The 27,318-nt window shown below is 39.8% G+C and overlaps 1 protein-coding gene across 5 annotated transcripts in view; it reads left to right on the top strand.

The window, feature by feature from the left end:
• NFIA (nuclear factor I A) overlaps positions 1-25,157 on the top strand; it is a 523,664-nt gene extending 498,507 nt beyond the window's left edge. For all 5 annotated transcript variants that reach the window (XM_063138151.1, XM_063138134.1, XM_063138157.1 and 2 more), the window contains one exon: positions 23,093-25,157. In XM_063138151.1, the coding sequence (XP_062994221.1) occupies positions 23,093-23,110 (18 nt within the window). In that variant the 3' untranslated portion in view covers positions 23,111-25,157. The remainder of the gene's footprint in view (positions 1-23,092) is intronic.
• Positions 25,158-27,318: the final 2,161 nt, after the last annotated feature.

Below are 27,318 nucleotides of genomic sequence, written 5' to 3'. Positions count from 1 at the left end.
CAGCAGAAGAAAAAGGACGAAGCCGAGTAAGGGAAGTGGAGGTCCTTGGGCAGGCGAGAAGCATGGCATCAGAGGAGCGGAGAGCACGAGCGGGGCGATAGTGTGAGATGAGAGAGGAGAGATAGGCAGGAGCTAGACCGTGAAGAGCTTTGAAGGTCAGCAGGAGAAGTTTATATTGGATTCTGGAGTGAATTGGAAGCCAATGAAGAGATTTCAGAAGTGGAGTGACATGGTCAGAGCGGCGGGCCAAGAAGATGATCTTAGCGGCAGAGTGGTGGACAGAGACCAGCGGACTGATGTGAGACGAAGGAAGGCCAGAGAGAAGAAGGTTGCAGTAGTCCAACCGAGAGATAACCAGTGCGTGAACGAGAGTCTTGGCAGAAGAGACAGACAAAAATGGTCGAATCCTGGCAATATTATACAGGAAGAAACGACAGGATTTAGCTACTGCCTCGATGTGAGGAGTAAAGGAGAGCGAGGAGTCAAATATAAAGCCAAGACTACGAGCTTCCTTGACCGGAGTAAGTGTGACATCGTTGACAGTAAGAGAGAATGAGAGGTGAGGAGAAGGTTTAGGAGGAAAAACAAGCAATTCAGTCTTTGCCATGTTAAGTTTCAAACGACGATGAAGCAGCCAGGCTGAGATATATGAAAGACATGCCGAGATACGATCGTGAACATCAGGAGAAAGTTCCGGAGATGAGAGATATAATTGTGTATGTTCTGGGATCAGCCATACATCATAAGGTTATCCTGGTGCAGCAGTCATTGCACTGCATTCTATTTTTATAATTTCTTAATTTGAAGATATAAATGCAACTTCCATTATAAATAAGAACAGATACCAAGTTTAATTCTGAAGTCTCCTAAAAACGTATTTGTTATTATTACAACCTGTAAGAGCAGCTACAAACTGACCCTATGCATGATTTTTAGAATGTTTATTTCCAAGTTATGAACAATAAAATTGTAGCATAAATAATTTAAAAAGTAGTCATAGAAACAATGATAAAACACCTTACTTTTTCTAACATACATTTGCTAGAACTAGATGTTTGAGGCGCAAACTAGACATATTAATTGCAGGAATACAATTAATGCGATTAGTTTTTAAAGTTCAAATAGCAGCAGTGGGTGGACCTGCTCAACCCTGAGACCGCAGGAAAGAGATATTAACCTGTTTTCTCCATGTTGTGATCCGAATGACACACACACACTTCAAAGATGCTGTTCACATCAGGACAGAGCCGTTTCTCTGCATGCCACTGACACCAATGGAAGCTTCCCTCCTGGAATGAATAATACCTTTAGGGGAGGGTTTTAATTAAGACCATGTTTGTCAGGGAAAGGATTTGTATGGCCAGCAGATAGTTAGGTCTGGGTGCCAAAGGGAAGGGAATAAACTAGACACACAGATTTAGCTGGGATAATCAATTGGCCACAATTTGATTGATTTTCACTTTAATAGGCTTGGTGCTGGCCGGCCTGCTCTCCAATTCCGCCTTCCTGGACCACGTGCTAGGAGCACTGGTGGTAGGTGGCAGGAACAGGGACTCACCATGGCACAGACTGTTAATGTGAACCTCCTTGAACCACTCCAGATGGGGCCAGCTCTCAGTTTCCATGCTAGTTTGGTCTTGGTGCCACATCCCCAAGATCCCATAGCAATCCCCATTGTGTGTGTGGGGGAGCTCACTCCCACTCCCCAATGGATCCAGCCCAATGCTTTTTATACCTACATAGTTGTGAAATGAAGCATCCACAAAGAATGTTCTGACAGTCCAGATCAACTTACGTACAGTGGAATTAATCTTGCAACAGAGAAGGCAAAACACCAAAAACAACAACCCTGCACTGTCTTGCCAATAGGTATGCAGGTAAAATTCCTTCCCAGCCTCATTAACCCACTGCAAGATATATTGCTACTCAGAGTGGGTGGGTGGGGAACTCGGTGACTGCAATGCTGCAGCCATGTCAGCGGCCTGCTTGTAGGGACTTCATGTTGAACGTGAGTGAGAACAAAGGAGAGATATCTCACTCTGGTTGTCCCGCCCCTTTGTCCCCACCCACGTCAAGCCCATCAGAGTGCTGAATGGCTCAGTAGGCCTCTCCCTGGGAAGATGGCAGCATAGTGGATGAGCAGCTGTTCTTGCCCGCCTTTCCTTCCTTCACTGCCGGCCTGTACATTCCCATAAATCACGACTCCCTGGTAACTGCGGGAATCTGGCTTGCCCCCTTCCCATGTGTCATATCCCTGATTTACCACATGTGCACATGCAGCTATTTCAACTTGAAAAAATCTAACTGCATTTTAGTATTACATTCATATAATTATTGTCCTGAATTCTATTAAATAGCTGAATTTAGAAAAAATTGAAAGAACTGAACTGAGGCTTTAAACTGCATGTATTGAAAGTATATATGGATGGTTTGTGGTTTATGAAAAAACTTTTATATATCACCTTTTGGTGATTTACAATTTAAAATCTTATAATTAAAATCTGAGCAATCATAATCATAATAATAGAATTACTGATTAAAAAAACAGTATTATGAGCAAATGTACAAGGTTGGTGGCTATAACTCAAAGAACTTTCAGGAAAGTTCAGATGCCACCATTTTAGTTTTATCTATTGCATAACCTGAGCAATCCTCATGAAGGTTGCCTATAGCCTGGAAAAGGAGAGGGATATTATGAACAAAAACTACATTTACTTTTTACTGGAATATGAGGATCACCAACTACAAGCTACATCTTTTAGTCACCAGAGGACAATTAGAACAATTGGTATATTCTGAATTGTCTTGAGAATATCTCTACTATATGCCATCTGTTCCCATCTATAAAATGGGAATGATAACAATCAACAGAACAAAGCTGTTTTAATTTAATAAAAGTTATTTGTAAATATATATATATATATATATATATATATGAATTATTATCTATTATTATGCAGTCTATGCAAAAAAAATACAGCTGTCTGCGTTCTAAAAATATACTAATCAGTCCCATATTTTAAACACATTTATAAGGATCTCTAAGGAATTTAAGAGATGAAAATGGCTGTAAAATGTAGGTTCCACTGTGAAGTCGGTTCTATTAACTTCTATAAAAACAGTTCATTTTTGAAATGAATTCTTTCTCTTTTAAGGAAAAAAATCAATGCTTATATTCTGCTTGAAAATAAATGTGCAAAGCAAACTGAGTAACTTTCATCTTTCACAGTGCAGTAAGGACAAAGGTCAAAATACCCATTTTCCTGGCAAGCAATAACCGCAAGTGTAGTTATAGTCTAAAAACCAGCCTTGTAAAAATAGTATTGTGGCACACCATATTTATTATATTTCAAGGATTCCAGAACACTTTTCCTCTGTTAACAACACGCAGGGTGTCTTGCCTCCCCCCCCCCCTCAAAGTTCTGGCAACTGTATTGGGACCAAAAATAACTTTGGAAATGTCTAGTAAGCCAGCTGATTACAAGTTCTGTTTGCCGAAATGAGGTTTGTGGTCACAATCTAGAGGAAATTCTGTGTGCCTAAATTCCATTTAACTGCACAGTTAAGTGCTTAAGCTGCATGATTTTGATTTTAATGGGACTTAGGTTTGTCTGATTTCTCTGTTTAGTCCTCAATACTTACAATACAGCATACACACTTAACATTCAGTGGGATTTACTTGTGACCAAACATACATTGATTGATTGATTGATTGATTGGATTGTATGGCCACCCTTCAACAATATTATCCTGGTTGCTTACATATAAAGACAAAATAAAAAGAAATGCAAAACTTAAAAATAAAAAAACCATCGATAAAAATGTAACAAAACCTCTTCCTTCTAATAAAGAAGACTGACCTGGCCACAGTGACACATGCCTTAGTTACATCCCATTTGGATTACTGTAACGCGCTCTACGTGGGGCTGCCTTTGAAGAGTGTTTGGAAACTTCAGCTGGTTCAAACAGCTGCAGCCAGATTGTTGACCGGGGCTGGCTACAGGGAGCATGCAACTCTCCTGTTAAAACAGCTTCATTGGCTTCCTGTCTGTTTCCGGGCACAATTCAAAGTGCTGGTTATGACCTATAAAGCCCTATACAGCTCTGGTCCAGGTTATCTGAAGGGACCATATTCTCCCTTACGAGCCTGCCCATACTCTGAGATGATGATGATGATGGTGATGATGATTAACCTGCCCATCCCTCTGGATCGAGGTGGGGAACAACATAAAATACAAAATATTACATATAATATTACATATTATAATAAAACATATAAAAACTAATACATTATTATTTTAACATTATTAAAATAACAGCCAGACATCCTAAAATTTGACTGGGTCAGCCTGTCGGAAGAGATGCCCGGCCAACGCCCAGCCCAAGTTTGGGCGGGAAGGCCGGCAGTTGCGTTTGGGGAGGAGCAATAAAACGCTCCCCGAACGCTAGGGCTGGTCACGTGGGCATGCAGGCCGGGCCGCTATATAAGCGGCTGGACGCGGGCTTCGGCCTCTTTCGGCGCGCTGACCCACCCGCCCTCCCTCCCCTAGTATGGGATTAGCCAGTCGCCCTCTTTGGAGGGGGGGCTGAGTAGGAATTTTTCCCCATGGGGTTTTTGCCTACTTCATACTGGGGGCATAACGAGGACGGGGGAACAAATAGGTTGATTAGTGGCAGGGTTGTGCGGGAATTGGATCGCTTTAATAGGGACAGCAAGCACACTGGCACCCATTTGGGGTGACTGGCATAACCCGATGGCCTGCTCCATGGGGCTGCGCGGTCCATGTGTCAGGATAAGGTATGCCTTTGGAGTCCCTCAGGCTTCACCTACTTGCTGCCATTATGGCAGCAAGCGGGGGTGAAGCTGAGAGCGCTCCCCACACTTTGAAAGTGACGGACAAGGCAGGAGGCGGATAACCGCCTTCTGCCTTGGAGTGTGGCTTGCCCTTTGGAGGCCAAGGGGCCTCAGTTAGGATTGAATTCCCTTACAGGCACATGGAGATCAGGGAGGGATGTTACTGCCAAGTTACAATAAAGAGGCCCAAGTTGAATCCATACAATGTGTCTGTGTTTTATTTCTGCTTCCTCTTCCAACACGCAACCGTCAGAGGAGGCCCTTCTCTCTGTCCCGCCACCATCACAGTCACACCTGGTGGGAACATGGGAGAGGGCCTTCTCAGTGGCTGCCCTGGGGCTCTGGAAACTCCCTTCACAGGGAAGCTAAATTGGTTCCCTCCCTGGTGTGTTTCCAGAGGCAGGCTAACTTTCTTACTCCAGCTAGCCTTTGAGGAGTAGTCTGGTCCTCTGTGTATATGTTGTTTATGTATTGGCATTGTTTTTTTTTAATTGTTTGTATTTTAAATGTTTTAATATTGTAGTATGTTTAATCATTTTAATTTTTTTGTATATCTTTATCTGTTTTAACTGTTCATGTTTTAATTTGTAAAGCCGGGATGATGATGATGATACAGTTAAAAGCCCTACTAAAATAACAAAGTATCTTGAGTAACGTATTTGATATCTCTTGCTCACAGAGACCAGCCTGACGGTGATTATTTGAAAAGCTTATGATAAGACCCATTTCACACATTATACAGAGGTTTGTTACTGACTGTACACTCATGTAGGAGTTGGTGTCGAACTTGGTACCCTGATAAAAGTATCTGCAGGGATTCATGAACACATTCACACCTTACAGGTTTACATCTAAAACATCTTAGGTGATATACCTAAGAAAGAAATGTGTGAAATGGCCTTATGTAATTCAGTCAATGTTACCAACATCAAAACACTCAGTGTCAGTCAATGAGAAGCCACTGTATACCACAGTATTTACTCAACTAAGCCTGAGGTGTGTGTGTGTATGTGTGTGTATATATGTTTGTATATATGTGTGTATTTACTATCACTTCCAATTAACTACATTGCTGCACATCAATATCGTCTTGGGAATAACAGCATCCCTTTCCTTCAGTGAAGGTGATAACCCTCATTCTGCAACTACAGCAAAACTGCTGATTCCAACTAAATACTAGATTTTCACAGCAATGTGTATTTTGAGAACTGTTGTCTGTTTTCTCTAATGCTTTCAACTCTCCCTTAGTTCCAAAAAAAGTGGGTCTGGGTTGTGGGTCTCCTCATGGATAGAGAGCTAAAGAAAAAGAGGCAACTTTATGATATGTCTGACTATGTCTACCTAATGTGCATTTAGCAATTATTTAGAAAATAACAATTCCTGTATTTTACATATTTAAACACTTGCCTCAGGAGTCCAGCCTGTGGTTCAAACTGAATTAAACTGCAAGTACAGTCTTGAGAGCTTGCTAACAAAGGATTTTGCAAAAGCAACAAAAGTAGAAAGTGAAATGAAGAACAAAGAGAGTTAGTCCATTGTGAAAGTACATGCTGGCTGTTATAATACTGGGACTGTTAGAATAAATTATGTTCCTTTTAAAAATAATAATAACACTTCAACTGTAATTCTATACAAATATTGAAGAATATATTGTTCTTCCTCATTCCCTCCTTTTTTCTCTGCCTTAGTTATGTGGAAAGTTTTAATACTGCAGCTTGAAACTTGTGCTCCTGGGTCTCAAATGCCTGAGAAAGCACTGCAGGCTGTGACTGCAGAACATTCCTTTGGTGGGCCCTGGAAACAGAGCAAGCTAGCACAAGAGAAGTTCAGAGAGATCACATGTAAATGAATACTGGCTCTAGGCTCCCAAGGAGCATTTTATTTAGTTTATATCTGAACTTGAACTTTTAAAAGCATTCCAGTAGACCTGGACATAAAGCATTGCGGAGTACAGCGGGAAACCATTTTGCTCTACGTACTGTCCTGTTGCAAAAGCAGTGCTAACAGAGCAAAGAAAGAGGTGTCCTTTTATATCCCAGTCTTCCACACAACACTTTAAGTGTGATGGGGAGACACACATTTCCTAACACTTGGAAACAGGTGACGGATATGTGTCGGAAACTGCATTTGGCCAGGTTTTCCGGGCGTATGTCTAGAGATGCATATTTCCCCTTAATTTGAACTCTTAGTTTGAAGGAATGTGTTGTGCACTGTACACAATTAGTGCTTTTATTCTCTTCAGATCAAGGCTTGGTTCCTAAGAAATATATAATATTAGAAATGAGTTTAATTGCAAGCTTTGAGTTGTGTAAAACGGACTGGGCAAAGTCTTAAATTATTCTTAATTGCATGCTTAGGAGTTGATCTAGGCCCTTTCTACACCTAAGGATTCTCCCAGGAAAATGGAGGGATCATCCCTGCCTGCTCCCAGGATCCCCTGTTTGTCATTTGGGTGCACAGGGATGATCCCAGGAAGATCCCGGGGCGGGGGCGAGGCATATGTAGAAACGGCCCTAGTCTCCCTACTGTATCCTCCATACACAGGAGTTCCAGTCCTTTATTTATTTATTTGTTTATTTGTTTATTTAACCATTTGTATCCCACCCTATATCATTAGGATCTCAGAATGGTGTATTGATAAAATTATACAACAATATAAAACAATAAATATACACAGCGAAAAACAAATTAAACCATTAATCAAGCTAAACCAGTATAAAATTTAAAAGCAGCAAAAACCAATTAAAACAGTTAAAACAATGTGCAAGCTTGGTGAATTTAGCCATCAAAGGCTTTGTTAAAAAGCCATGTCTTAACCTGGCATTGAAATGAAGTCAGTGCCAGCGCCAGGCAGGACTCCAGGGGGAAGGCATTCCACAGTCGGGGTGCTACAACAACGAAAGCCCTCTCCCATGTCCCACCATAGTGTATGTCTCACATTCTTCCCATTCCCTTTCATGAGGTTTGGTACTCACAGAAGGGCTGTTCACATCCAGGGGCATACATAGAAGTTGAACTTCTATCTCCTTCCAAATAATACTGCATATCCAGCTCTTCATCAGGCAAGAACTTGCCGTTAAACTTTCAGCCTAATAGATCAACAAAAATGCTCAGTCCTGGCAAGTTCTTCCCCTTGTCAGTGTGAAGGCAAGCCTGTGCAGTCTGTTATGCACCTGCACCAAATCCCTGTATAGTTTGCCAATTAAGAAACCAATGCAGACGTTGAAAAGATACACTCTGGCATTCTGTAGTTTAAATGAAGGATATATGAGGTCAATTTTTAATACATTTCTAGGTCTAATATTTTAAAAGTGAGGTGAACCCACATTTTTATGTGTTTTAGAGTGGCCAGCAAGTAGGTGGAGGCGAAGTGTTTGTATTCCAGTAAGAAAATCCTATGTCTAACAACAAAATAGGAAGCAACATTTTGGAAGTCTATGAAAGATTTCATCTTGCTTTGCACTTAATCCCTTTGCTGTACTTCAGTTCTCAAGTAACTTTCATTCTGCGGGCTTACTTTAATGGGTACAATCTATTTTTCATGAAAAAGCAGGAAATAAGCTGTCTTTCGTGGAGGGGAAAAAAGATTTACAAAATGTAATCATTGTTGAAATATTCCCTTTGAACTAGCTTGTCCGCAGGGGTGTCTGGCTCCCAATATCCCCATTTCTTTAGAACACCCTTACTAGTTCTTGGAGTAGATCAGGTACACTGGTGGTTCACTTCTTTGATGTCTTGAATGAATGAAAGAAAAGCATAATAAAAGGGAGCTGTTGATCAAGCATAAAATACTCTTTAAGCTGACAGAATGGCAGAGTTAACACATCCTAAGCTGCTTTTAGTTTTTCCCTTTTCCCTCACATTTTCCTGTGCTTTGTGTACAGTGGGGGTTGTATTTTTTAGAAGCCTCTGATCTATGTAGTATGCCGTTGTATAACAAAACCAGAATGGGATTGTTCCTTTCTCTTGTTTGCTTGACTACTTTTTCTTTTCTTTTCCCCGCCCAGCCCCCACTCCCAAACTCTGTCCACTAGAAAAACCTGAGCTTTACTATTACTGCGGCTGGCTTTGAATGTGTGACATGAAAGTTTAGGACATTGATTCAAAATAAACTTAATAATAAATACAACTATTAATTGCATTCTTTAAAATCGTGATTTTTTTTTTAAGGACATTACAAAAATATAGAGATTAATCGGGTCTCTTAAAAATATAGTCACATTATTTTCTTTGTAGTGAGAGAAAGGTGAAAGTTTTCTTCATGTAGATCTAATTTAGATCATATGTTCCTATACATAATTTATACATCATATTCAAAGTGGCAATCTGTCTTTCTCGCTTGGATTACATTTCAAGGTTTTCCCACTGATGATTCTATAGTATATTATTTTCAGACTAAATGTGACTATGTTATAGCTCAACCAACCTTTAAACTCATTCTTCAGGTTTCAAGCACAAGGGATTTGGAATTATGCTTTGTACCTAGGAAACCTCTTGGATTAGTCGGTAGATTTGCTTAGCATTTAAAAGTCTGAAACCAGCAACAAGAATGGCCCCATGAGAATTTTTGTGCAAGGTTTTTGAAGAACATTTGTTGAGCATAAGAGATGGAAAGAATGAGTCAAAGAGAAACCTTGGGTTTTTTCAGCCCTGAGATTCAATCTAAGCTGTTTGTAACTGAAACAAGTTTTTTTTACTCCCAGGAGAGCAGTGGTATAAATAACTATTCAATAGTAGGTTGAAGATATATTTAATATATTGAATGTGCTATGAGCTGAGTGAATTGAGTGCTGTTATGCCAGGCTTGTCCCTCTCTGCTTGCTTACCTGCTCTGTTGCTATTGTTGCCACTTTCTCCTCCTCCTTTGGGTGAGAAACAAAGCGCCCCACTGGCGAGTGCCTGAGACAGGAATAGGTTACACTGCTTCTATCTCAGGCACACAGCTGTGGGGCTCCTTGTTTCTCAGTCAAAGGAGGAGGAGTGGGGAAGGCAGCATCAGCAACTGGGAGGACAATCAAGCAGGAAGGAGCAAAACTATCAGTCAGTTCAGTGGTATGCTAAAACCAGACATTAATATAATAACAGACCTCACTTTGCATTCCCACTGCAGTGCACTCTTTTATATCACATGTATCTTCATCCTTAATAGGTAGCAAACAGAAGTCCTGTGGTAAGTTATGACATGTAATTCAACATAATTCACTATGATTGATATGAGACTTTTTTAAAAAAACACCGCTTAAATAACGCCACTTGCAGTACAGTCCTACATTACAATGACTACTTAAAAGTGAGCCCCATTAAGTTCAAAGAAGCTTGCTCCCAGGTAAGTGGTATAAGATTACAGCATTTTTAAGGCTGAAATCCTACTGAAAATCTTGAACATATGCAAGAGCAGTCCTTTGAATTTTGCTGTGAATTTCTACTCCCCCCTGAAAACTGAAATATTGCCCCTATTATTTATTAAATTATTATTACTATCATTAAACAATAATAAATATAGTGGGAATAACTTTGAGTTATTAACATATGACACAGTCAAATTGGCAGTCCCCCCGTCCAAACCATAACGATGAAATAATGAAAAGGCAAGACTGAAACTATGAAAGCTGAACTCATAACTGAAGAGGGAGGCTTGCATCACTTCCTAAAGGTCTTAAACTAGTCTTTAAAAAAATCAACAAGTAATTCCTATGAAAACACTTGGATTTGACTCCATTATGTTGAACTTTCATACATTTTCTTGATTATTTGTAGGTAGGCAGGAAAACCAGGATACATCTCCTGTGTGAACTTTATTGAAATGTATGAAAGATACCCTATTGCTATGTCTTCATCAGTGAGCTTGAGACCTTCACTGCAAGGTCACTACAGTCCCTTTGTAGTTGTGGTGATGATGCCATACGATTGTGGAATTTGGTAGCTCTGAGTTTTTATTAAATAGGAAGAGCAGGTTTCCTGCTTTATGATTATGTAGATGTGTCTAAAATTTGTGTGAGATTCTTCTGCTTGATATTTTGAAACCACATGGAATTTGAATGTGGGTCGTGTCATTTTGAAAGTATAAAAGGCCTCCATGCATCAGGGTTTTCTTAACTACCTCCAGTCATCTGCTTAGACATACCTGTTGCATCCAATATCCTTGACTATTGGCCATGCTGGATGGAAATTATGGAAATCATAGCCTAAAATATCTGGAGGGCACCAGCCTGCCTACCCTTGTAACAGGAGATTCAACTGTTCTTCATTAGTCTCTGATAGAACCAAAAAAGCCTCCAGGTGAGGGGAACAGAATTTAGTATGAAACTAAAGCAAATATATGCAAGATTGTGCAGTTCATTCTAAATATAGGATTTAGACTTGTGGGTATTTTTAATACAATGGCATGAATTCAACTGGTTATTTTATCTAATGGCATTTTCATATTATTTTAAAGATTACAATGCATAGTTCTTATTTTTGGAGAGACCCCAAGCATATATGAATCTATGTATATGTATTATGTATATATTCAAGAATTTCTATCTTTCCTTCCTAGCCAAGTTATAGTGTTCAATGAGGCTTATTCCTAGGGAAGTGTGCATGGTCTTGTAGCCTTAGTCTCTTGGGGCAGATTTTGAAACAAAATAATAATACCATAAAATAATACCATCAACCATCGTATCCTCTTGGATCAGCTCCAGGGGATGGTATCAGGGGCACTATATTTCAGTGGTTCCATTCATAGAATCATAGAATAGTAGAGTTGGAAGGGGCCTATAAGGCCATCGAGTCCTAAAGCATCCCTGACAGATGGCTGTCCAGCTGCCGCTTGAATGCCTCTAGTGTGGGAGAGCCCACATCCTCCCTAGGTAACTGGTTCCATTGTCATACTGCTCTAATAGTCAGGAAGTTTTTCCTGATATCCAGTGGAATCTGGCTTCCTGTAACTTGAGCCCATTATTCCGTGTCCTGCAATCTGGGATGATCACGATGATCCTATCTGTGGGGTTGGTCTCAGAGAGTGGGGCTGGGAGAGTGCACCTCAGCCCCTAGCATTTGTGCTGTGGGGTGCCACAGGGCACTATTCTATCCCCAGTGCCATTCAATAACTATAAGAAGCCATTGGGAGCAGCCACCCAGGGAATTGGAATGAAGAGTCATCTGAATGCAGTTGACATCCAGCTCTATTACATCTGAATCAGATGTTGTGCACTGATGTTTGGACATGGTGGCGGGCTGGATGAGGGCAAATAAACTGAATTTGAATCCTGGCAAGACAGAAGGACTATTAGTAGGTGGGTCACAGGGAAACAGGTCATTTGCCTGTTCTTATGGGATTGCACTCCCTCTTAAGGAACAGGTGTGTTGTTTGTGGGTATTCCTAGATCTATCTTTGTCCCTGGAGGCTCAAGTAGCCGCAGTAGCTAAGAGTTCCGTTGGTTAGTATGCTAGCTACAGTCATTCCTGGACCATAATAACTTAGTCATAGTGGTTCAGGCATTGGTAACTTGAAGACTGGATTACTGTAATGCGGTCTATGTGGGGCTGTCCTTGAGCTTGATCCAGAAGCTGTAGAATTCAGCTGCAAGACTGCTAACAGGAGCCTCTTTCCGACCTTTGCTAAAAGAACTGCACTGGCTCCCAATAAGCTACTGTGACAATTTATTGTGTTGTTGTTAACATATACAGCTATAAACAACTTGGGACCAAGATACCATAGGGATCAGCTCATCCCTTATGTCCCTGCCTGATCTTTGTGATCAGAGGGAGCACTTCTGATGGTGCCAGATGGTTCTGATGTTCACTTGCAGCACAGCATTTAGGATCATCCATCAGGGATTGTGCTCCATCAGGTATTGTGGTCCTGAATCGTATAAGGCTTTATAGGTTAAAACCAGCACTTTGAATTAGGCAGTCAGTGCAAGCAGGCCAGAATTGGTGTCTTATACTCAGACCTTCTGATCCCTACTATCAATCTGGCTGCCACGTTTTGCACAAGCTGAAGTTTGTGAACTGCCTTCAAAGGCAGTCCCACATGAGTGTATTGGAGTAATCTAATCTGGAAGTTAGCCATCTAAATATAAGTGAAACTACTGCAATGCATTACCCTGCACTCCCAGCTTAGGCAGTCGGCTTAGGAGGTTACCATGGTACAATGTTATCAAAAGCCACTGAGAGATCAAAGAGAATCCAAAGCATCACATTTCCCCATTGTCTCTCCCAACATAGGTCATCGTACAGGGTGCATAAGGTTATTTCTGTGCAAAACCCTGGCCTGATCCTTGACTGAAATGGATTTAGATAATTGGTCTCATTCAGGAGTGGCTGGTCGGCAACCACCCACTCAAGGAACTTGCCCAGAAAAGGAACAAATGTATAGGCTTGGGTGGGGATAGATAGACATGCATTCTACCTATTATGTTCCTTCATGATGAAGAACCTTTTTTCACTTCTATGGCCAGAGCAACTCTTTCAAGGAAGGCCTTTTATGACCCATGATCTATGTGTCATGAGTGTGTCATGATGATGGCTCATCCTTCCTGGGGAAGACATTTTTCACATGATTTTATATCAAGGCTGGGCAGCCTTTTGTCTATCAAAGATCGCTTTCCCTAGTTGGTAGTCTCTCAGGGGCTGCATGTCAGCGGAGGGGGGAACGGAAGCCAGTGATGGGCTGGGCCAGGGCCAAAAATGCATGGGTCACTCTTTCTGTGTTGCCACTACTCTCTTTTCTTTCCCTCTCTGCCACCCCTTTTTCTCTCTCGTCTGCCTCCCACCCCACCTCTGAGTGGGCTGCTAGGAAAGGGGTAGAATGCTCTTGCCACAGATCACATCCAGAAGACTACTGAAATTAGGCTGAGGGACACTTGAAATTAGACCAAGGTTCCCCACCATTATATTATAATAACAACAACAACAACAACAACAACAACAACAAACTTGCCTGTACCTCCGGATCGAGGCGGGGTACAACACAAATGCCATAAAATACATATAATTAAAACATTTAAAACTAATACATTATTAAAAGCAGCACATTATAAAAGCGGTATCTTAAAATTCAACTGGGTAGGCCTGCCGGAAGAGATCAGTCTTTATAGCTTTCTTAAAAGACTGCTAAGTTGACGAATCTCTCCAGGCAGGTCATTCCATAATCTGGGAGCGGTAGCGGAAAAGGTCCTCTGGGTAATAGTTGTCAGCTTTGTTTTTGTTGACTGGAGTAAATTCTTCCCAGAGGACCTGAGTGTAGGTAGCCTTGACCAATCCTGCAGGTAGCCTTGACTCAAACCATGTAGGGCTTCAAAGGTGATAACCAACACTTTACACTTTGCCCAGAAACTGATTGGCAGCCAATGAAGAAATTTTAAAACTGGTGTAATGTGGTCACCCCTAGGTGTACTGGTGACCAGCCTGGCTGCCAGAGAGCTTCGGCTATGGGGCGGTAAACAAATAATAATAATAATAATAATAATAATAATAATAAGAAGAAGAAGAAGAAGAAGAAGAAGAAGAAGAAGAAGAAGAAGAAGAAGAAGAAGAAGAAGAAGAAGAAGTTGAAGTTTCCAGACTAGGCACAAAGGTAGCCCTATGTAGAGCGCATTGCAGAAGTTGAGCCTCAACGTTACCAGTGCGTGCACTACCATCTTTAGGTTTTCCGACTTTAGGAAGGGGCGCAGCTGGCGTATCAGCCGAAGCTGATAGTAGGCACTCCTGGCCGTCGCATCTATCTGGGCTGTCATTTCGAGCGACGGGTCCAGAAGCACCCCCAAGCTGCGAATGCAGTCTTTCAGAGGGAGTGTAACTCCATCCAGAAGTGGTTGACACAGCTCTAAACCAGGGTTAGGGCCTTTGACAGCAAGCACCTCCATTTTGTCTGGATTCAGCTTCAGTTTGTTTTTCCTCATCCAGCCCATTTCTGCCTCTAAGCATTCATTCAGAGAAGACACACTAACCTTAGCTGACGCTGTTGTCAAAGGCATAGAGAAATATATTTGGGTGTCATCAGCATACTGACAGTTCCCCGCCCCATGCCTTCGGAAGATGTCTCCCAGCGGTTTTATGTAATTATTAAATAGCATTGGGGAAAGGATGGCACCTTCTTTGAGGAGCCGCTATCCCCAAGCATCACCATCTGGAACCTGCCCGAGAGGTAGGACCAGAACCACTGAAGCACGGTGCCCCTGATTCCCAGTCCCCTCAGGCGTTCCAGAAGGATACCATGGTCAATGGTATCGAAAGCCGCTGAGAGGTCCAAAAGTATCAGCAGGGACACACTCCCCCTGTCAATACATATGACTGTGTATCTAAGGTAAATATGTGCCAATATGTTCGGTACCATGTTAGAGAATAATGTATGTAGTGTGTTTCTTTTTATGCTTTCAAGGAGTAAAGAGGAACCAGTTGCCACATTCAGCCAGTACATACAACCCCACCCTCCAAATTTTCTCTACCTGCTTAGTTTTTTTTTGTTTACTAATAATTATAAACAGTTTTCAATTTTGCCTTTTAAAAAACTGCAAACCAGTTGAACTGCCTCCTCTACTTTTTTGGTACCCCCCTCCCCCCCCCCCGAACTTTTAGGCTGGCTACAGGCCTGCAGGGCAGTGTTTATTATTTATTTATATCCCACCTTTTTTCCTCCAAGGAACCCAAGGCAGCGTACATAATCTTCCTCCTCTCCATTTTATCCTCACAACAACAACTCTGTGAGGTAGGTTGGGCTGAGAATCTGTGACTGGCCCGAAGTCACCCAGTGGGTTTCCATGGCTGAGTAGGGATTAGAACCTGGATCTCCCGACTCCCAGTCTGACACTTTAGCCACTACACCACACTTGCTGCAGTAGTTGTTGGCTATACACCAGGGATGCATAAGCATCCCATAGTTCAATCTGAAAGGCTTCCTTGGCCCTTCCCAAGCCCAAAGTACCTTTGGGTTCATCAAAGGAGAAAGTAGTGGCAGCTAGAGGGCCTTACCCACCCACTCCACACACACACCTGACCTCAGTGGAAATTATGCCCATATCATCAATTTCTCACCAAGGATTCAAGGAATGGTCATTTTCCTGCTGCTGCCACTTTCCCCTGCAGCTAACCTAAAGGTAAATGCTAGGCCTTTGCAACTGGGAATTGCGAGGAGGGGAGAGGGGAGCTTGCAAGATCAAGGTAAATACAGCTCTGCTCACTGAACAGGGCAAACAGTGCTGTGCTTGCCTTAATCTTGCTGTCAAGGTTTCAAGCAGCATTGCTCATTACTCACAACGTCTCTACTACATTTACAGGAATATCCTTACTCACAAGTTTAGCTGGACTAGAGACAATTCTTTCATGCCACTAATGACCAGATAAGGGGCTTAATGAAAGCCCTCATTCGACATCTGGAAGTCAGAGGTGGTTCTGTTTCCTACAAAGCGTTTTACTTTCTTATTTACCCCTTTACAATACTATTTGACTTCCTCAAATTTCTCAGTAATATAACTGCAGCAGCAGTAGGTATACAATGTGAGTTGGCAGAAAGTGTCTCTGAATCTATTCGGAGATCTGAGTGATTTGTAGCTGATGGGCAAGGATTTCTGACTCTCCAGTGTTTAACAATAGCTGCAACAAAATGTCTCTCCTCACCCTATTGAAATGAAGAAAACTTGGGGTAACCAGAAGTGGGTATTTGTTTGGAAGGACAGTGGGCGCCATTCAGTTCTGACATGCAAAACATATTGCTGGACTCAGACTCTCTTAGTTGGAAGTATATGTCTTTTGCACCAGGCTCCATTTGGTGGATCACAGAGTTCTAGTCAAAAAACAAAGTAGACCCCGTAAGCCTGCCCACTTCTGTACACAAGACCTACACTGCCTACTTAGGTACTTGGTCTAGTGGCTAGAAGTGTCTTACTTGCACTGGGGAAATCTGGATTCAACAGGAAGCTCTCTGGGTAATCATGAGCTGGTTCCTACCTGTCAGTCTAGCATGCATCACAAAGTTGTTGTGAGGGGGAAAATAGGGTGACAGGGATGATCAAAGCTCTGTATGCCACCCAAATGCCTTGAAGGCAGGGCAGGACACAGATTAAGTAAATGAACAAAAGGCCTTAGTTATAAATGTATTGGAAATAAATAAAATCTATCGTATGAAGATTGTCAGAGGACAGTTAAAGTGAATTAATGTCCTTAAATAACCCATTTTCCTTTGAGAAGCAAGCCAATTTGTCACACCCAGTTCTGGATTCCACATTAACCACCTCCTTCCGCAGTATTAAACTTTGCCCGTGAGGACTTTGTTTAACTTTTCTGTATTTGGAAAGGGGAAAAAAATAGATTCTTACATCCTACAGTTACCATTTGTGTTTATTTTGTTTAATATGTCTTTATTAGGGTGGGGGATGCACAGATAGAAATCTTTTGAACTGAGCTGGGTTGGGTTTGCAGATATAAGGTTTCAGAGCCAAATATAAAAAGACAGATATTTTAAAGGCGATTTTAATTACTATTTCGCCTATTTGGCGAAACAATAAATATTTCTGTTCTCTTTGAAATATTATGAACTCTGGGATTGGTGATTTTTAAATTTCGTTTGAATTACCAGAAGTTTTTTTAAGCCCCCCTCACCAGCTAGCATTAGATATAGGCTGACATTCTCAAAGCAATGTAATTGCCATTTCAGGCATCCTGTTTAGGATGCAGTCAAGTAGATATTGTTTATGGTTCATAAAACCTTACTACTGTGAGGATTTTAGGATACTGGCGGTATAGAGTCTCAACTTTCATTGTGCTGTAAATTAGGGAGGGGGAGGGGGATAATATTCCTCCGAGAACATTAAAACAGAGCTCAGCAATGGTTAAATGGAATTTTATAAGCACATTCAGTGTGGAACTGTTTTGCATTACATGAGTTGAATACCTTAGAGATGACACACATCTGCAGGCACTTTATTAAATCCTTAGTCAGCACTTTTCAACCTGATGAGATTACTTCTTCATTTGACTGGAGAAAGGAAAGCGAAGATCTTGTACTGGACTGCAGAATTCTTTTTGATGTTTCACCTTGAGCACCAGGGAAAGGACAATGAAATCCATTTTAGGACAATACAGAATTGTAATAGCCCTGGGTGCGGACAAACAAAATGTTTGCTTGCTGATTCAGTAAGTGATCTTTTGAGTATCTGGTGCTGAAGAAGTTCTGAGGCAAGACAAATGTGGACCTTATCAGTTCCTTACATGGAAGACTGCTGGAACCCTATATAGGAACAGAATATAAGAAATAATAAACAGCCTTCTGGTTGGAAATATCTAATATGCCAAGAAGTTCTACCAGCACAGATGCTTGAGAGATCTGTGAATCACAGATGAAACAAGCACATATTTGTAGCTGCACACGCAAGCATATCTACACATTTTATGTAATTTTTTCTTACATATTTTGAAGCTTAAAATGTAACAGCAAGTTCATCAAAAGGACAATTTGACTGCCATTCAAACATAATCCAAAAATAAAAAGGACAGGAGAGAAATGGATGGGGAAGTGGTTATTTTGAAATAATTGATATCATAATAGTATCATTACATATGAAGTTTTTTCTTCCTGTGAGGCATTGCAAATTTTAAAATATATAGGCTGTATCCATCAAATACATGCACTCTTAACCATGAGTAGTTACGTGTGTGTGTGTGTGCGCGCGCGCGCGCTCTCTCCAAGCATTGCAACATTTATACAATACTGTAGTCAGACATCATATTACGAAAAACATAATATGGTAGTCAGTCAACTTATATGATCAAGGGTTCACTGTTCAGTTAAAGTGTTCAGTTTGGGGAAGGGTTAACTCAGTTTTCCATTGAGTCAGGCATGATTGGTGCCTGCAGGAGTCATATTGACACCCCCAGTGCAGGGTAACTCTACTCCTTTATTGACATGTTGCTGGTGAAGAACACAATAGCACTCTGTCTGCAAATCATTGCTAAAATCATCTTTAAAAAAAAAGAAGAAAAGTTTTAAAGCCTTAAGGCTTAGACAAAGGCACAAGCGCTGCAGTGCGCAGTTCAAAACTCCAGAGTCAGCAACTTCTATTGATTAAAAACTAACCTTTAAAGTAACTCTCAGAGTGTGTGGTTAGCATTTAAATTTAAACATGTCATGAGTTGATTTGTGTTACCGAATACCAACTCTGAAGGAGTTACATTCACATCAGATTTTTTTTTCTAATTCCCTTAAGCAGCTAAAGTATTTCATGAAATGTCAGTAGGGCAGGAGGGTGGGAGAAAAGGTGTTTATGGGGAGAGGGTGCGACTGGCGTGAGGCTTGTAAGTTTTCTTTCCCATGCAAATACCCGCCCCAAAGTTTTTTTAAAAAAAGTGTGGGGATAGCAACACAATAATTAGCCCTTTGTCTAACTTTCCCAAGTGCCAGAGAGAGGCTGATTAATTAAATATACAACAGCATTGGGTTTTTGGAGTGGGGGTCTCGCTTGCTGGGTAGGTCATAAATTAGGCTGAATAAATACTTCAATGTGTTTGCAGTGGGCCTGCTACGTCAGAGCCACTGGAAGGTTGGTGGGAGGAGAGCAGAGTGTTTCTTGCTAATGATAGTCACGTCTGGGTCTGTCTGGTTGCTCGTAGCAACCAGACATGATGTAACACCAGGATGAACTTGAACTTGGGGGACTTGAAAAGGGAACAATAGACCAGAGCAATCAATAAAGCCTATTTCAGTGAAGGATTACAGAGCTGCTCTGGGGTAACCTTGTCTGCAAAGCACACACTGAATAGTAAGATGGGTTGAAGAAACTCCCCCCCCCTTCTTCTTTTTCTTTTTGGAGAAGAGTGCAGAAGCACTGCAGATTTTTTTAAAAAAACAACTATGCAGTGAGTCGCACAAGAATAAAAGTGGCATGGGAAAGTACACCCCCTGCTGTCTAAAATGTGTACTAAATATTATTAAAAGAAATACTGAAGACAAGCTGCTTTCTGAAAGAATGCAAATAATTTCACACTTTTTACTACAAGTCCCTAAGTGACACAGGCCACCTTGGTTTCCAAGCAGTCTGAATCAAATCCCTGCACTACGTTTGAGGCAACTATATATCACTGTAAATTATTTAAGGTTTCTAAAATAATCATATTAGAAGCAAAATCAAGTTGGATTGGCAGTATTTAGCAACTTGTTGGCAGGTACTGGCTATAGCTCGTCTAACAAACAGAAAAAGATTATTTTCTCTCAGTTAAAACCTTTGGCTCTCCGCTAGTCATTCTTTGGTCTTTGATTTTAAATGTGCTATGCTGCATTACAAGAATCATGTTTTGCACTGACATGAGCGTTAGTGCGCTCCATCCAAGCACTTATAAATTGGTGCAACAAGCCTTAGGCTGCTTCGTAAGAACACTGACTTGACGGTAAATTTAACTGAAATGTATATAACTTAAGTTATCAAATGTATTTAGAGTTGAAGAGTTAGAATCAGTTCATTCAGGATCAGTAAACGCTTACCTGATGGAAACAGTTTATTCAGTAGAGCGAATTTGCAATACTATACCTTGCTTTACTTAAAATCAATCCTTAATAATCTGGTGAGTAGCACTTGTGCTAAAATAATGAGCCCAGTTATTAAAGTTACATAATAAAACTATTTAATTGTAGCCAGCCTAGATCTGACTCATAAAATCTGCAGTGAAAAAATGGCAGATACATCCTCTCTCTCTCTCTCTCTCTCTCTCTCTCTCTCTCTCTCTCTCTCTCACACACACACACACACACACACACACACACACACACACACACACACACACTCCGTTTGTAAAAAGCCAAAGAACTAGCCAGTGGGATGGAAAAGGAAATTAGGAGTCTGAATTATGTTTCTCCTGCCAACTTATTTTTAAATAAAGCGATATTTATTAAACTAGTATCCATGACATACTGCTAAAGCTAAAAATCATGTAATCCTCAAACCTGCAAGAATTTTGCTTTCCTTTATAACATGCAATTTAAATATTAATAATACTGGTGTTTTGATGTCAGCACATTTTTGTCTGGAGATGATGGGGAGTACCAGTTTCCATCATTGTCACCTACTAGAAACTATTTTCTGTTTTGATCAGTATCAGCCACTTTTCTTCATCAAGCGCAGCAGTGTAAGTGCAATGTATTTTGTCACTGTTGTGTACCACTGTTCACAAAATGGAAGAAAGGGGTTGGTGACAATAGTTACTGGTGAAAATTATCAAAGCTGGATAGCTTGAGATACTTTGTGTATAGAGCGTTAGATTTTGTGTCCTTCATAGCCTAGCCTACCTCACACGGTTATGGATTAAATGTGAAGATCTTGGGCTGACTACAGTCTGGAGGGTGATCACAAGAGAAAGGGCCTTTTTGGCAGTAACCCATTACTAGAATATTTTCCTGGGAGAGGTTTACATGATGCCCAATTTAATGTCTTTTCAATGCCAGGCTAAGACATTTTTAACATCACTGTATTATCAGCCTCTGTTAAGGATAAGTGTGTGTGTGTGTGTGTGTGTGTGTGTGTGTGTGTGTGTGTGTGTATGCATGTTAGATCTTTAGCTCTTTTATGTGATTAATTGATTTTAATTGGTACTTGCATTTGTTTTAGCTCTTTTATGCTGAACTTGGATTTTAATGTTAGTTGGATTCTTATTGTTTTAATTTTGTTTTATATGTGATCTTGTCTGTTGCTTAGAGAATTGCATTTCATGAAACTAATAAATATAGCACATAAATAAATACAATGCAATGCAAATGTGCAATCATACGTAACCATTTGGAGAGCGTTTGTATAGGAGGGGATTGTTTGAATCATGACGTTTGAAAGGTAATGGAGGAATGCCTTAAACTTCTTTTTTAAAAAATTGTATATAATTAATCTCATTACCATATTTAGCATTATGTCTGCTCATTAACTGGAAAATAGCATGGCCTTATCTAGTTATTTTATAGTATCAATATTCAAATTTTATGTTGGGCATTGATTCTGCTCTCACATTCATGGATTCAGTGGTTTTTCAATATCAGTTTAAAAAACAAACCAGCAGGACTTATTTTGAACCTATAGAGAATAAAACTTATTCTGAACTGTTAAGAATCAAACAATTGACTTTCAGTGGAGCACCTCAGTCTGTCATGATAGACACCTGTACCCATTGTATTGCATTGAATGGTGTGGTGTGGTGTGATTTATTTATTTATTTTTCATTTAATTGCTGAACGAACTTTAGGGCTGATCCGCTATATTTTTAACAGTAGAGTGGTTCACAACCCAACTATCCTATGCATTAATATAACACACAAGGAGCGTCATGACACCATAGGGTCAGCCCTGCCCCCTGCTGTTGTACACCATGGGGGCTAACCTGTCAGGACCCATCATGTGAACCACTTTAGTGACATAGAAACTTTTAATATGATGGGGGTTGTCTATTCTACAAGAAGACATAGAACAGCCAGCCCACAGAAGTTGTTATAGACAGCTTTGATGTGGCAATGTAGACCAGATATTGTCATTTTGTCACATTAGCAACCTAGGCTTATTTTTATATGTATATTTTGGTGGGAAATACATCTTGAAGCCGACTAGATGAAAGCAAATTGTGCATCCTTTTCCAGGCCTTGGTAAAGCTCTCCAGACAATCCAGCTGTCTTTGGATACATATGAATGGGATCCAGGGGTGTAGTTTAGTTGTGGGAAATGTTATAGGTAAACTTTGTTTAACCACAACCTTCTAATTACTACATCTGGAATGGTCATAATGGTTTTACTGAATGTGCAGCTTATTATACCCATTGCAGGATTTGCCAACATTTCTGAAGTCCTGAGCAGTTACTGAAATCTTCACGTGGCAGAGAGCCACAAGACGTGGCTTCTTGTACTTCTGTTTTACCCTATGTCCTCAACAGCCTACACCACTTTTGGGAATTTCCTAGGGGATTATTATTTAAGTGACTCTTCATACACAGTGCAGAAGACATGACCATCTGAATGACTGTTTGTACATACAGAATTTCATATCACCTCCGTGTATTGTTTTGCACATTTCCTCTTTAGCTTTCAGTCAGGTAAAAGGAGGGGGTGGGGAGACACAATGTGATGTGACTTGATTGGTCTAGCACATTGGCAGAAGAAATATTGAAATGATTCACAACCTATGAATAGATTTCTTTATACATAGCTTCCACATAGGTATGAAGGTTTCTGTTAGCATTGCCTCACATACTTAAAGGTTTTTTTCCTTTCTTTTTTTATTTCCTTCTTGCAGTCCTGGTACCTGGGATAAAATTCACAGCTTCCTACCATCCACCAGACAGACCACCTGACTCCTTCCCAACTCTGTAACATGGAAGCAGCAGCAACACAGTGCAGTTACTTCGCGTACGTGGAAGGGGAGATGAACAGATATTGACAGCAAACAACTGCTCATATTCGGAAACAGCAAACGTTATGGTTGATTGACAAAGGCCGTAACATTGTTGGGGGGAGGGGGATTTTTTTTAAAAAAAAGAGAGAACACCTTAGTGACCGATGTAATTTCTCATATGGTGCTGGAAATGTTTGGGCTTCATACTTTTTGAAGTGTTTCAATTGGTAGTGTAAGCATAGGGACACTGGGTAGTACAGCTAGCCTGCTGGCTGCTTACTGACTTGCTGTTATAACACTTTCCATACAGCGCCTAACAGTTTTACAATATTTTCACTGATTTATTTTCCATACAGGTGTGAAACTTCTTGAGAGATCATTGAAGAACACACACAAATGATAACTTTTGTAGTAGCTGAATTCTGCAATATAGAACTTACAGGACAGACATGAGGCATGTTTTTCTGTAACATATCAGGATTTTTTTTTTAATTTTACAGTTAGCAGTTATATATGTCACATGAATCATAAGAGTATTATCAACAGGTTGATTTCCACTCAAGTTGCAGAGAAATATAAAACATCAACCTACTGTTGTTCACGCAAAAAAGAAAAAAAGGGTTTAAATGCTGCACTTACATAAAACATTTTTGACGATTTTCAACAATGACATAAAATTCACATGGAAATGGGGAAGTTGGTCTGTTTTGATAGAAACTGACAGGAATCAATCAAAACAATCAAATTTTGAATTGAGAAAAGTGCAATTTCATTGGATAGCTAAATATCTTTGTAAGATAGAGATTGTTGAAAATTCTATTTTTGTTTTCCAAGTCCTATCACCCCAGGACTCTAAATTATTGGGGTAAAAAACAGCCTTGCAAGAAAAAAAGGGGGAGCTATTTTTGCTTTTTATGTTTTTTATTGTTAAACTTGTATCCCTTTAAAACTGAAGGAAATTTTAAAAAAAACAACTAAATTTAATGGTGCTTTTACCACAATATGTTATCTACATTAAATGCTAATTAATCATTTTCTGTTATCAAAGCACATAATTAAAATTAAATCATAATATCTGTTAATTTTATAAGCTAAAAGTCACTATAATAGATTATGCCAATTCTGACAAATCGTATGTGTTTCCGGCAATATAGGGTATATCACTTCTCAAGATACCTTGGCCACAACCCAACACAGAGGTAGGTGTGCCTAAGCCCACTGAAGCAAACGGCTTTAAGCATGCCTCACCTAGGATTGGATCGTGGCCCTCAAGATAATAAGAGACAGCTGTCCAGAAAGTAAAACGCCTTTGTGTCCCTGAACTGGCTTTTTTTTTTCTGGACTTCAGAGGTAACAATACAGTAGCAAAATGTTGATTCTACATCTTATGCCAGTTCAAAGCAAGGGCACTTGCTGAAAAAAGAAAGTTTGGACCCCAAATGTCCTGTATCTTATGTACAAAAAAAAGAAAATGCAAAAAAAAAAAAGCAAAAAAATGCAAGTGATTTTTTTCTATCAGACAGCGGAGCACCCCTTTGCTTCCCATGCAACTTTAAGAAGGTTTCCTATATTATACATATATATACGTTCTGGTTGGTGGTCTAGCTAATCAGAGAAAGTCTCTGCATGTTCTAGTGTTAGTAACTAATTTTTATATAGTTAATGTAGGGTAAAGTAGAGTGCATTAAGACACAATATTGTAATCCCTAATCCAGGCACTTGCCTTTAAACTATGTTTGTTCGGCCCTTCAGAAGGGTTTCTACTACTGTCCTATACAATCAAGTAAACTGAATTTCTTGGGAAGACACTTTGCTCCTCATCTTTTCCCTAAAACTACTTTTTTTTTGTTTTGTTTTCTTGATTTGCACGAAACAAAAAAAAAATTCCATATCAATGTGCCTTGCCCTGGATAGCGATTATTTGTGGAATTGTTGCACATGTTCCTATATTGAAAGGGGTTTTTTTCCCTAGTCAAGCATTTGGAGACACTTTTTTGTAAATGTGACTTTTATGTCAGCCATTGTCAGTTTCAGCATCTTAGAATTCAGTAGGATGTTAGTTGTTCCACAGATAGAGGTAGTGTTTTCTTGTCCTGTACGGTCAGTGGCAGTGCTATTCTAAGATCTGTAGATGCTAGATTATCAGTATTTTTGATGTTGCTGCATTTTACATTTTATTTGGAGTCTTCCTTTTGTTTTTGTTTTTTTCCCAGATATATGAAAATATGCAATACCTGCTTATATCATGTAGAAGAAAAGCTTAGCAATTCTTAATTTTTCTTTGACTTTTTTTTTTTAATTTGACCAAAGTCGGTGCTGCACTTGACGCAGTGTGTTTTAGGTGTTTGTCTTCGTACTTTTTTTCTTTCTTTCTTTTTTTTTCTTTTTTTGGTGATTTTGAATGCACACGCAGGAAGGGCTCTTCTTAGAGAAGCAGTCAAACTGTGAAGCACTAAGCTGAACCCTGCTTCAAGCAATTTTTGTTTTACAACTGTTCCTTTCACAAGCAAGCCTTAAAAAAAAACCCTTCCTTTTTCTTCAGATCCCACACCCATTTTTATTAGCAGATTGCAATCAATCCACATTCAATAAAAAGTATATAATGCCCATTTTTATATGCACGTTTTTAAACTTCCAAGTTCTGAAAATTGTTTACTGGTTATTCTCTATTTAAGGAAAAAATGTTTTGGATTTTCATATATGTCAAATAAGTGGTTGAGTAGTCATTTGCTCTGTTGTATTGTGTGATTGTTAGTATTATGGTATCACTTCCACTAGCCAGCATCCTTTGCCTTCCCTATAGCACTTAGCAGGGCATTACCTTATTAAGACATATGTGCACTAAAAAATAAAAATAAAAAAATTAGCAGCTTTCAGTGCTTCACAGTGAAGGGAAAAAAAAGCCTAGACAAACATTTTGTCAGAACCTTGCTATAAGCCAAGGTATTACCAGTAAATTGGTTGTATATACAACGAAATTGCACCCTTTTTTTAAAAAAAACAAAACAAAGCAAACTAAGCAATAGTTTGGGCAGTTAGTTGTTTTTAGTGAGCATGTCGTAGTCATGGCCGCAAAGAGAGAGAGAATCAAAGCTGCCCATTCAGAAGCGATGTAATTTGTATGTTGTATAGTTTTATTGATTACACTGATTTATTCTACCCTATTTTATAATGCAGGACTTTTGTAATGTTGTTTAAATGAGGAAAATTTTCTGTCAAATTAGCTTAGTGGAATTTCTGATTGTTCGTTATAAAGGCAGCATTCATAGAATTGCTTTTTTTTTTTCCTTTGGGAACTGGATTTAAGTTAAAAACTTTCCTGTTTCCTTTTTTGTATGTATTTAAATACAATTATTATTTTTTTCTTCTCTCAATAGTATAGCATATTCCTATGCTTGAGAAGTATAGGCTACTGAAGAACCATTGTAAATGGACATTACAGATATGCTGTATTTTTGAAGGTGTTTTATCATATTAAGTTTGAAGATGATAAAGTTAGGGAATTCTGATCGGAATCGCATAAAACAAATTGTTTTAAAGGCTTTAAACGTTAGGTAGGCGGTCAAGGGTGTTTACCAACAGGGGTTGTAAAGTATTAAAGACACTAAATTAAATTTTGGTTCGTCGTATTATCATGCAGAAACACAGCAGTTCAGATCTGTTCAGGTGTGGAGAACAAACCGAGCTTTATTCCTCAAAGTAGAGCAGAGAATGGAGGCCTGAGGGGAGACAACTGCATGGGGTGTGCAGTCTACAATAGAGAAATAATCCTGGGTCACACTTCAGAATCAGATTCACATGTGCATTGCCCATTTCAGAATTGCTTTTTATTCTTTGTGCAAACAACTTTTCTTTCTGATCCTTTCTTCCAAAAACACCAGACGCACAACGTCGACTTCTGCTACCTTCCCTCCTCTTCAATAGAAGTACTCCTCTTGAATTGACTCCACTAGTAAATGTTTATACTCTTGACCCCTTTTCAAAATAGGACTTTAGCATGTTGTCAGTCTGCACACCCCTGCAATACTGTATTTATTCATCTTATTTTATATATTTTTTCAAAACGTCAACCATGACTATATCTTGTCTGTATTGCAATCTCTCCCCCTTCTCCTTAAAGTTTAACA

The sequence above is a fragment of the Elgaria multicarinata genome, chromosome 1 (assembly GCF_023053635.1).
Source record: "Elgaria multicarinata webbii isolate HBS135686 ecotype San Diego chromosome 1, rElgMul1.1.pri, whole genome shotgun sequence".
Lineage (NCBI taxonomy): Eukaryota > Metazoa > Chordata > Lepidosauria > Squamata > Anguidae > Elgaria > Elgaria multicarinata.
The sequence above is the reverse complement of the archived record's forward strand: the minus strand, read 5'-3'. Positions and strand labels throughout refer to the sequence as shown.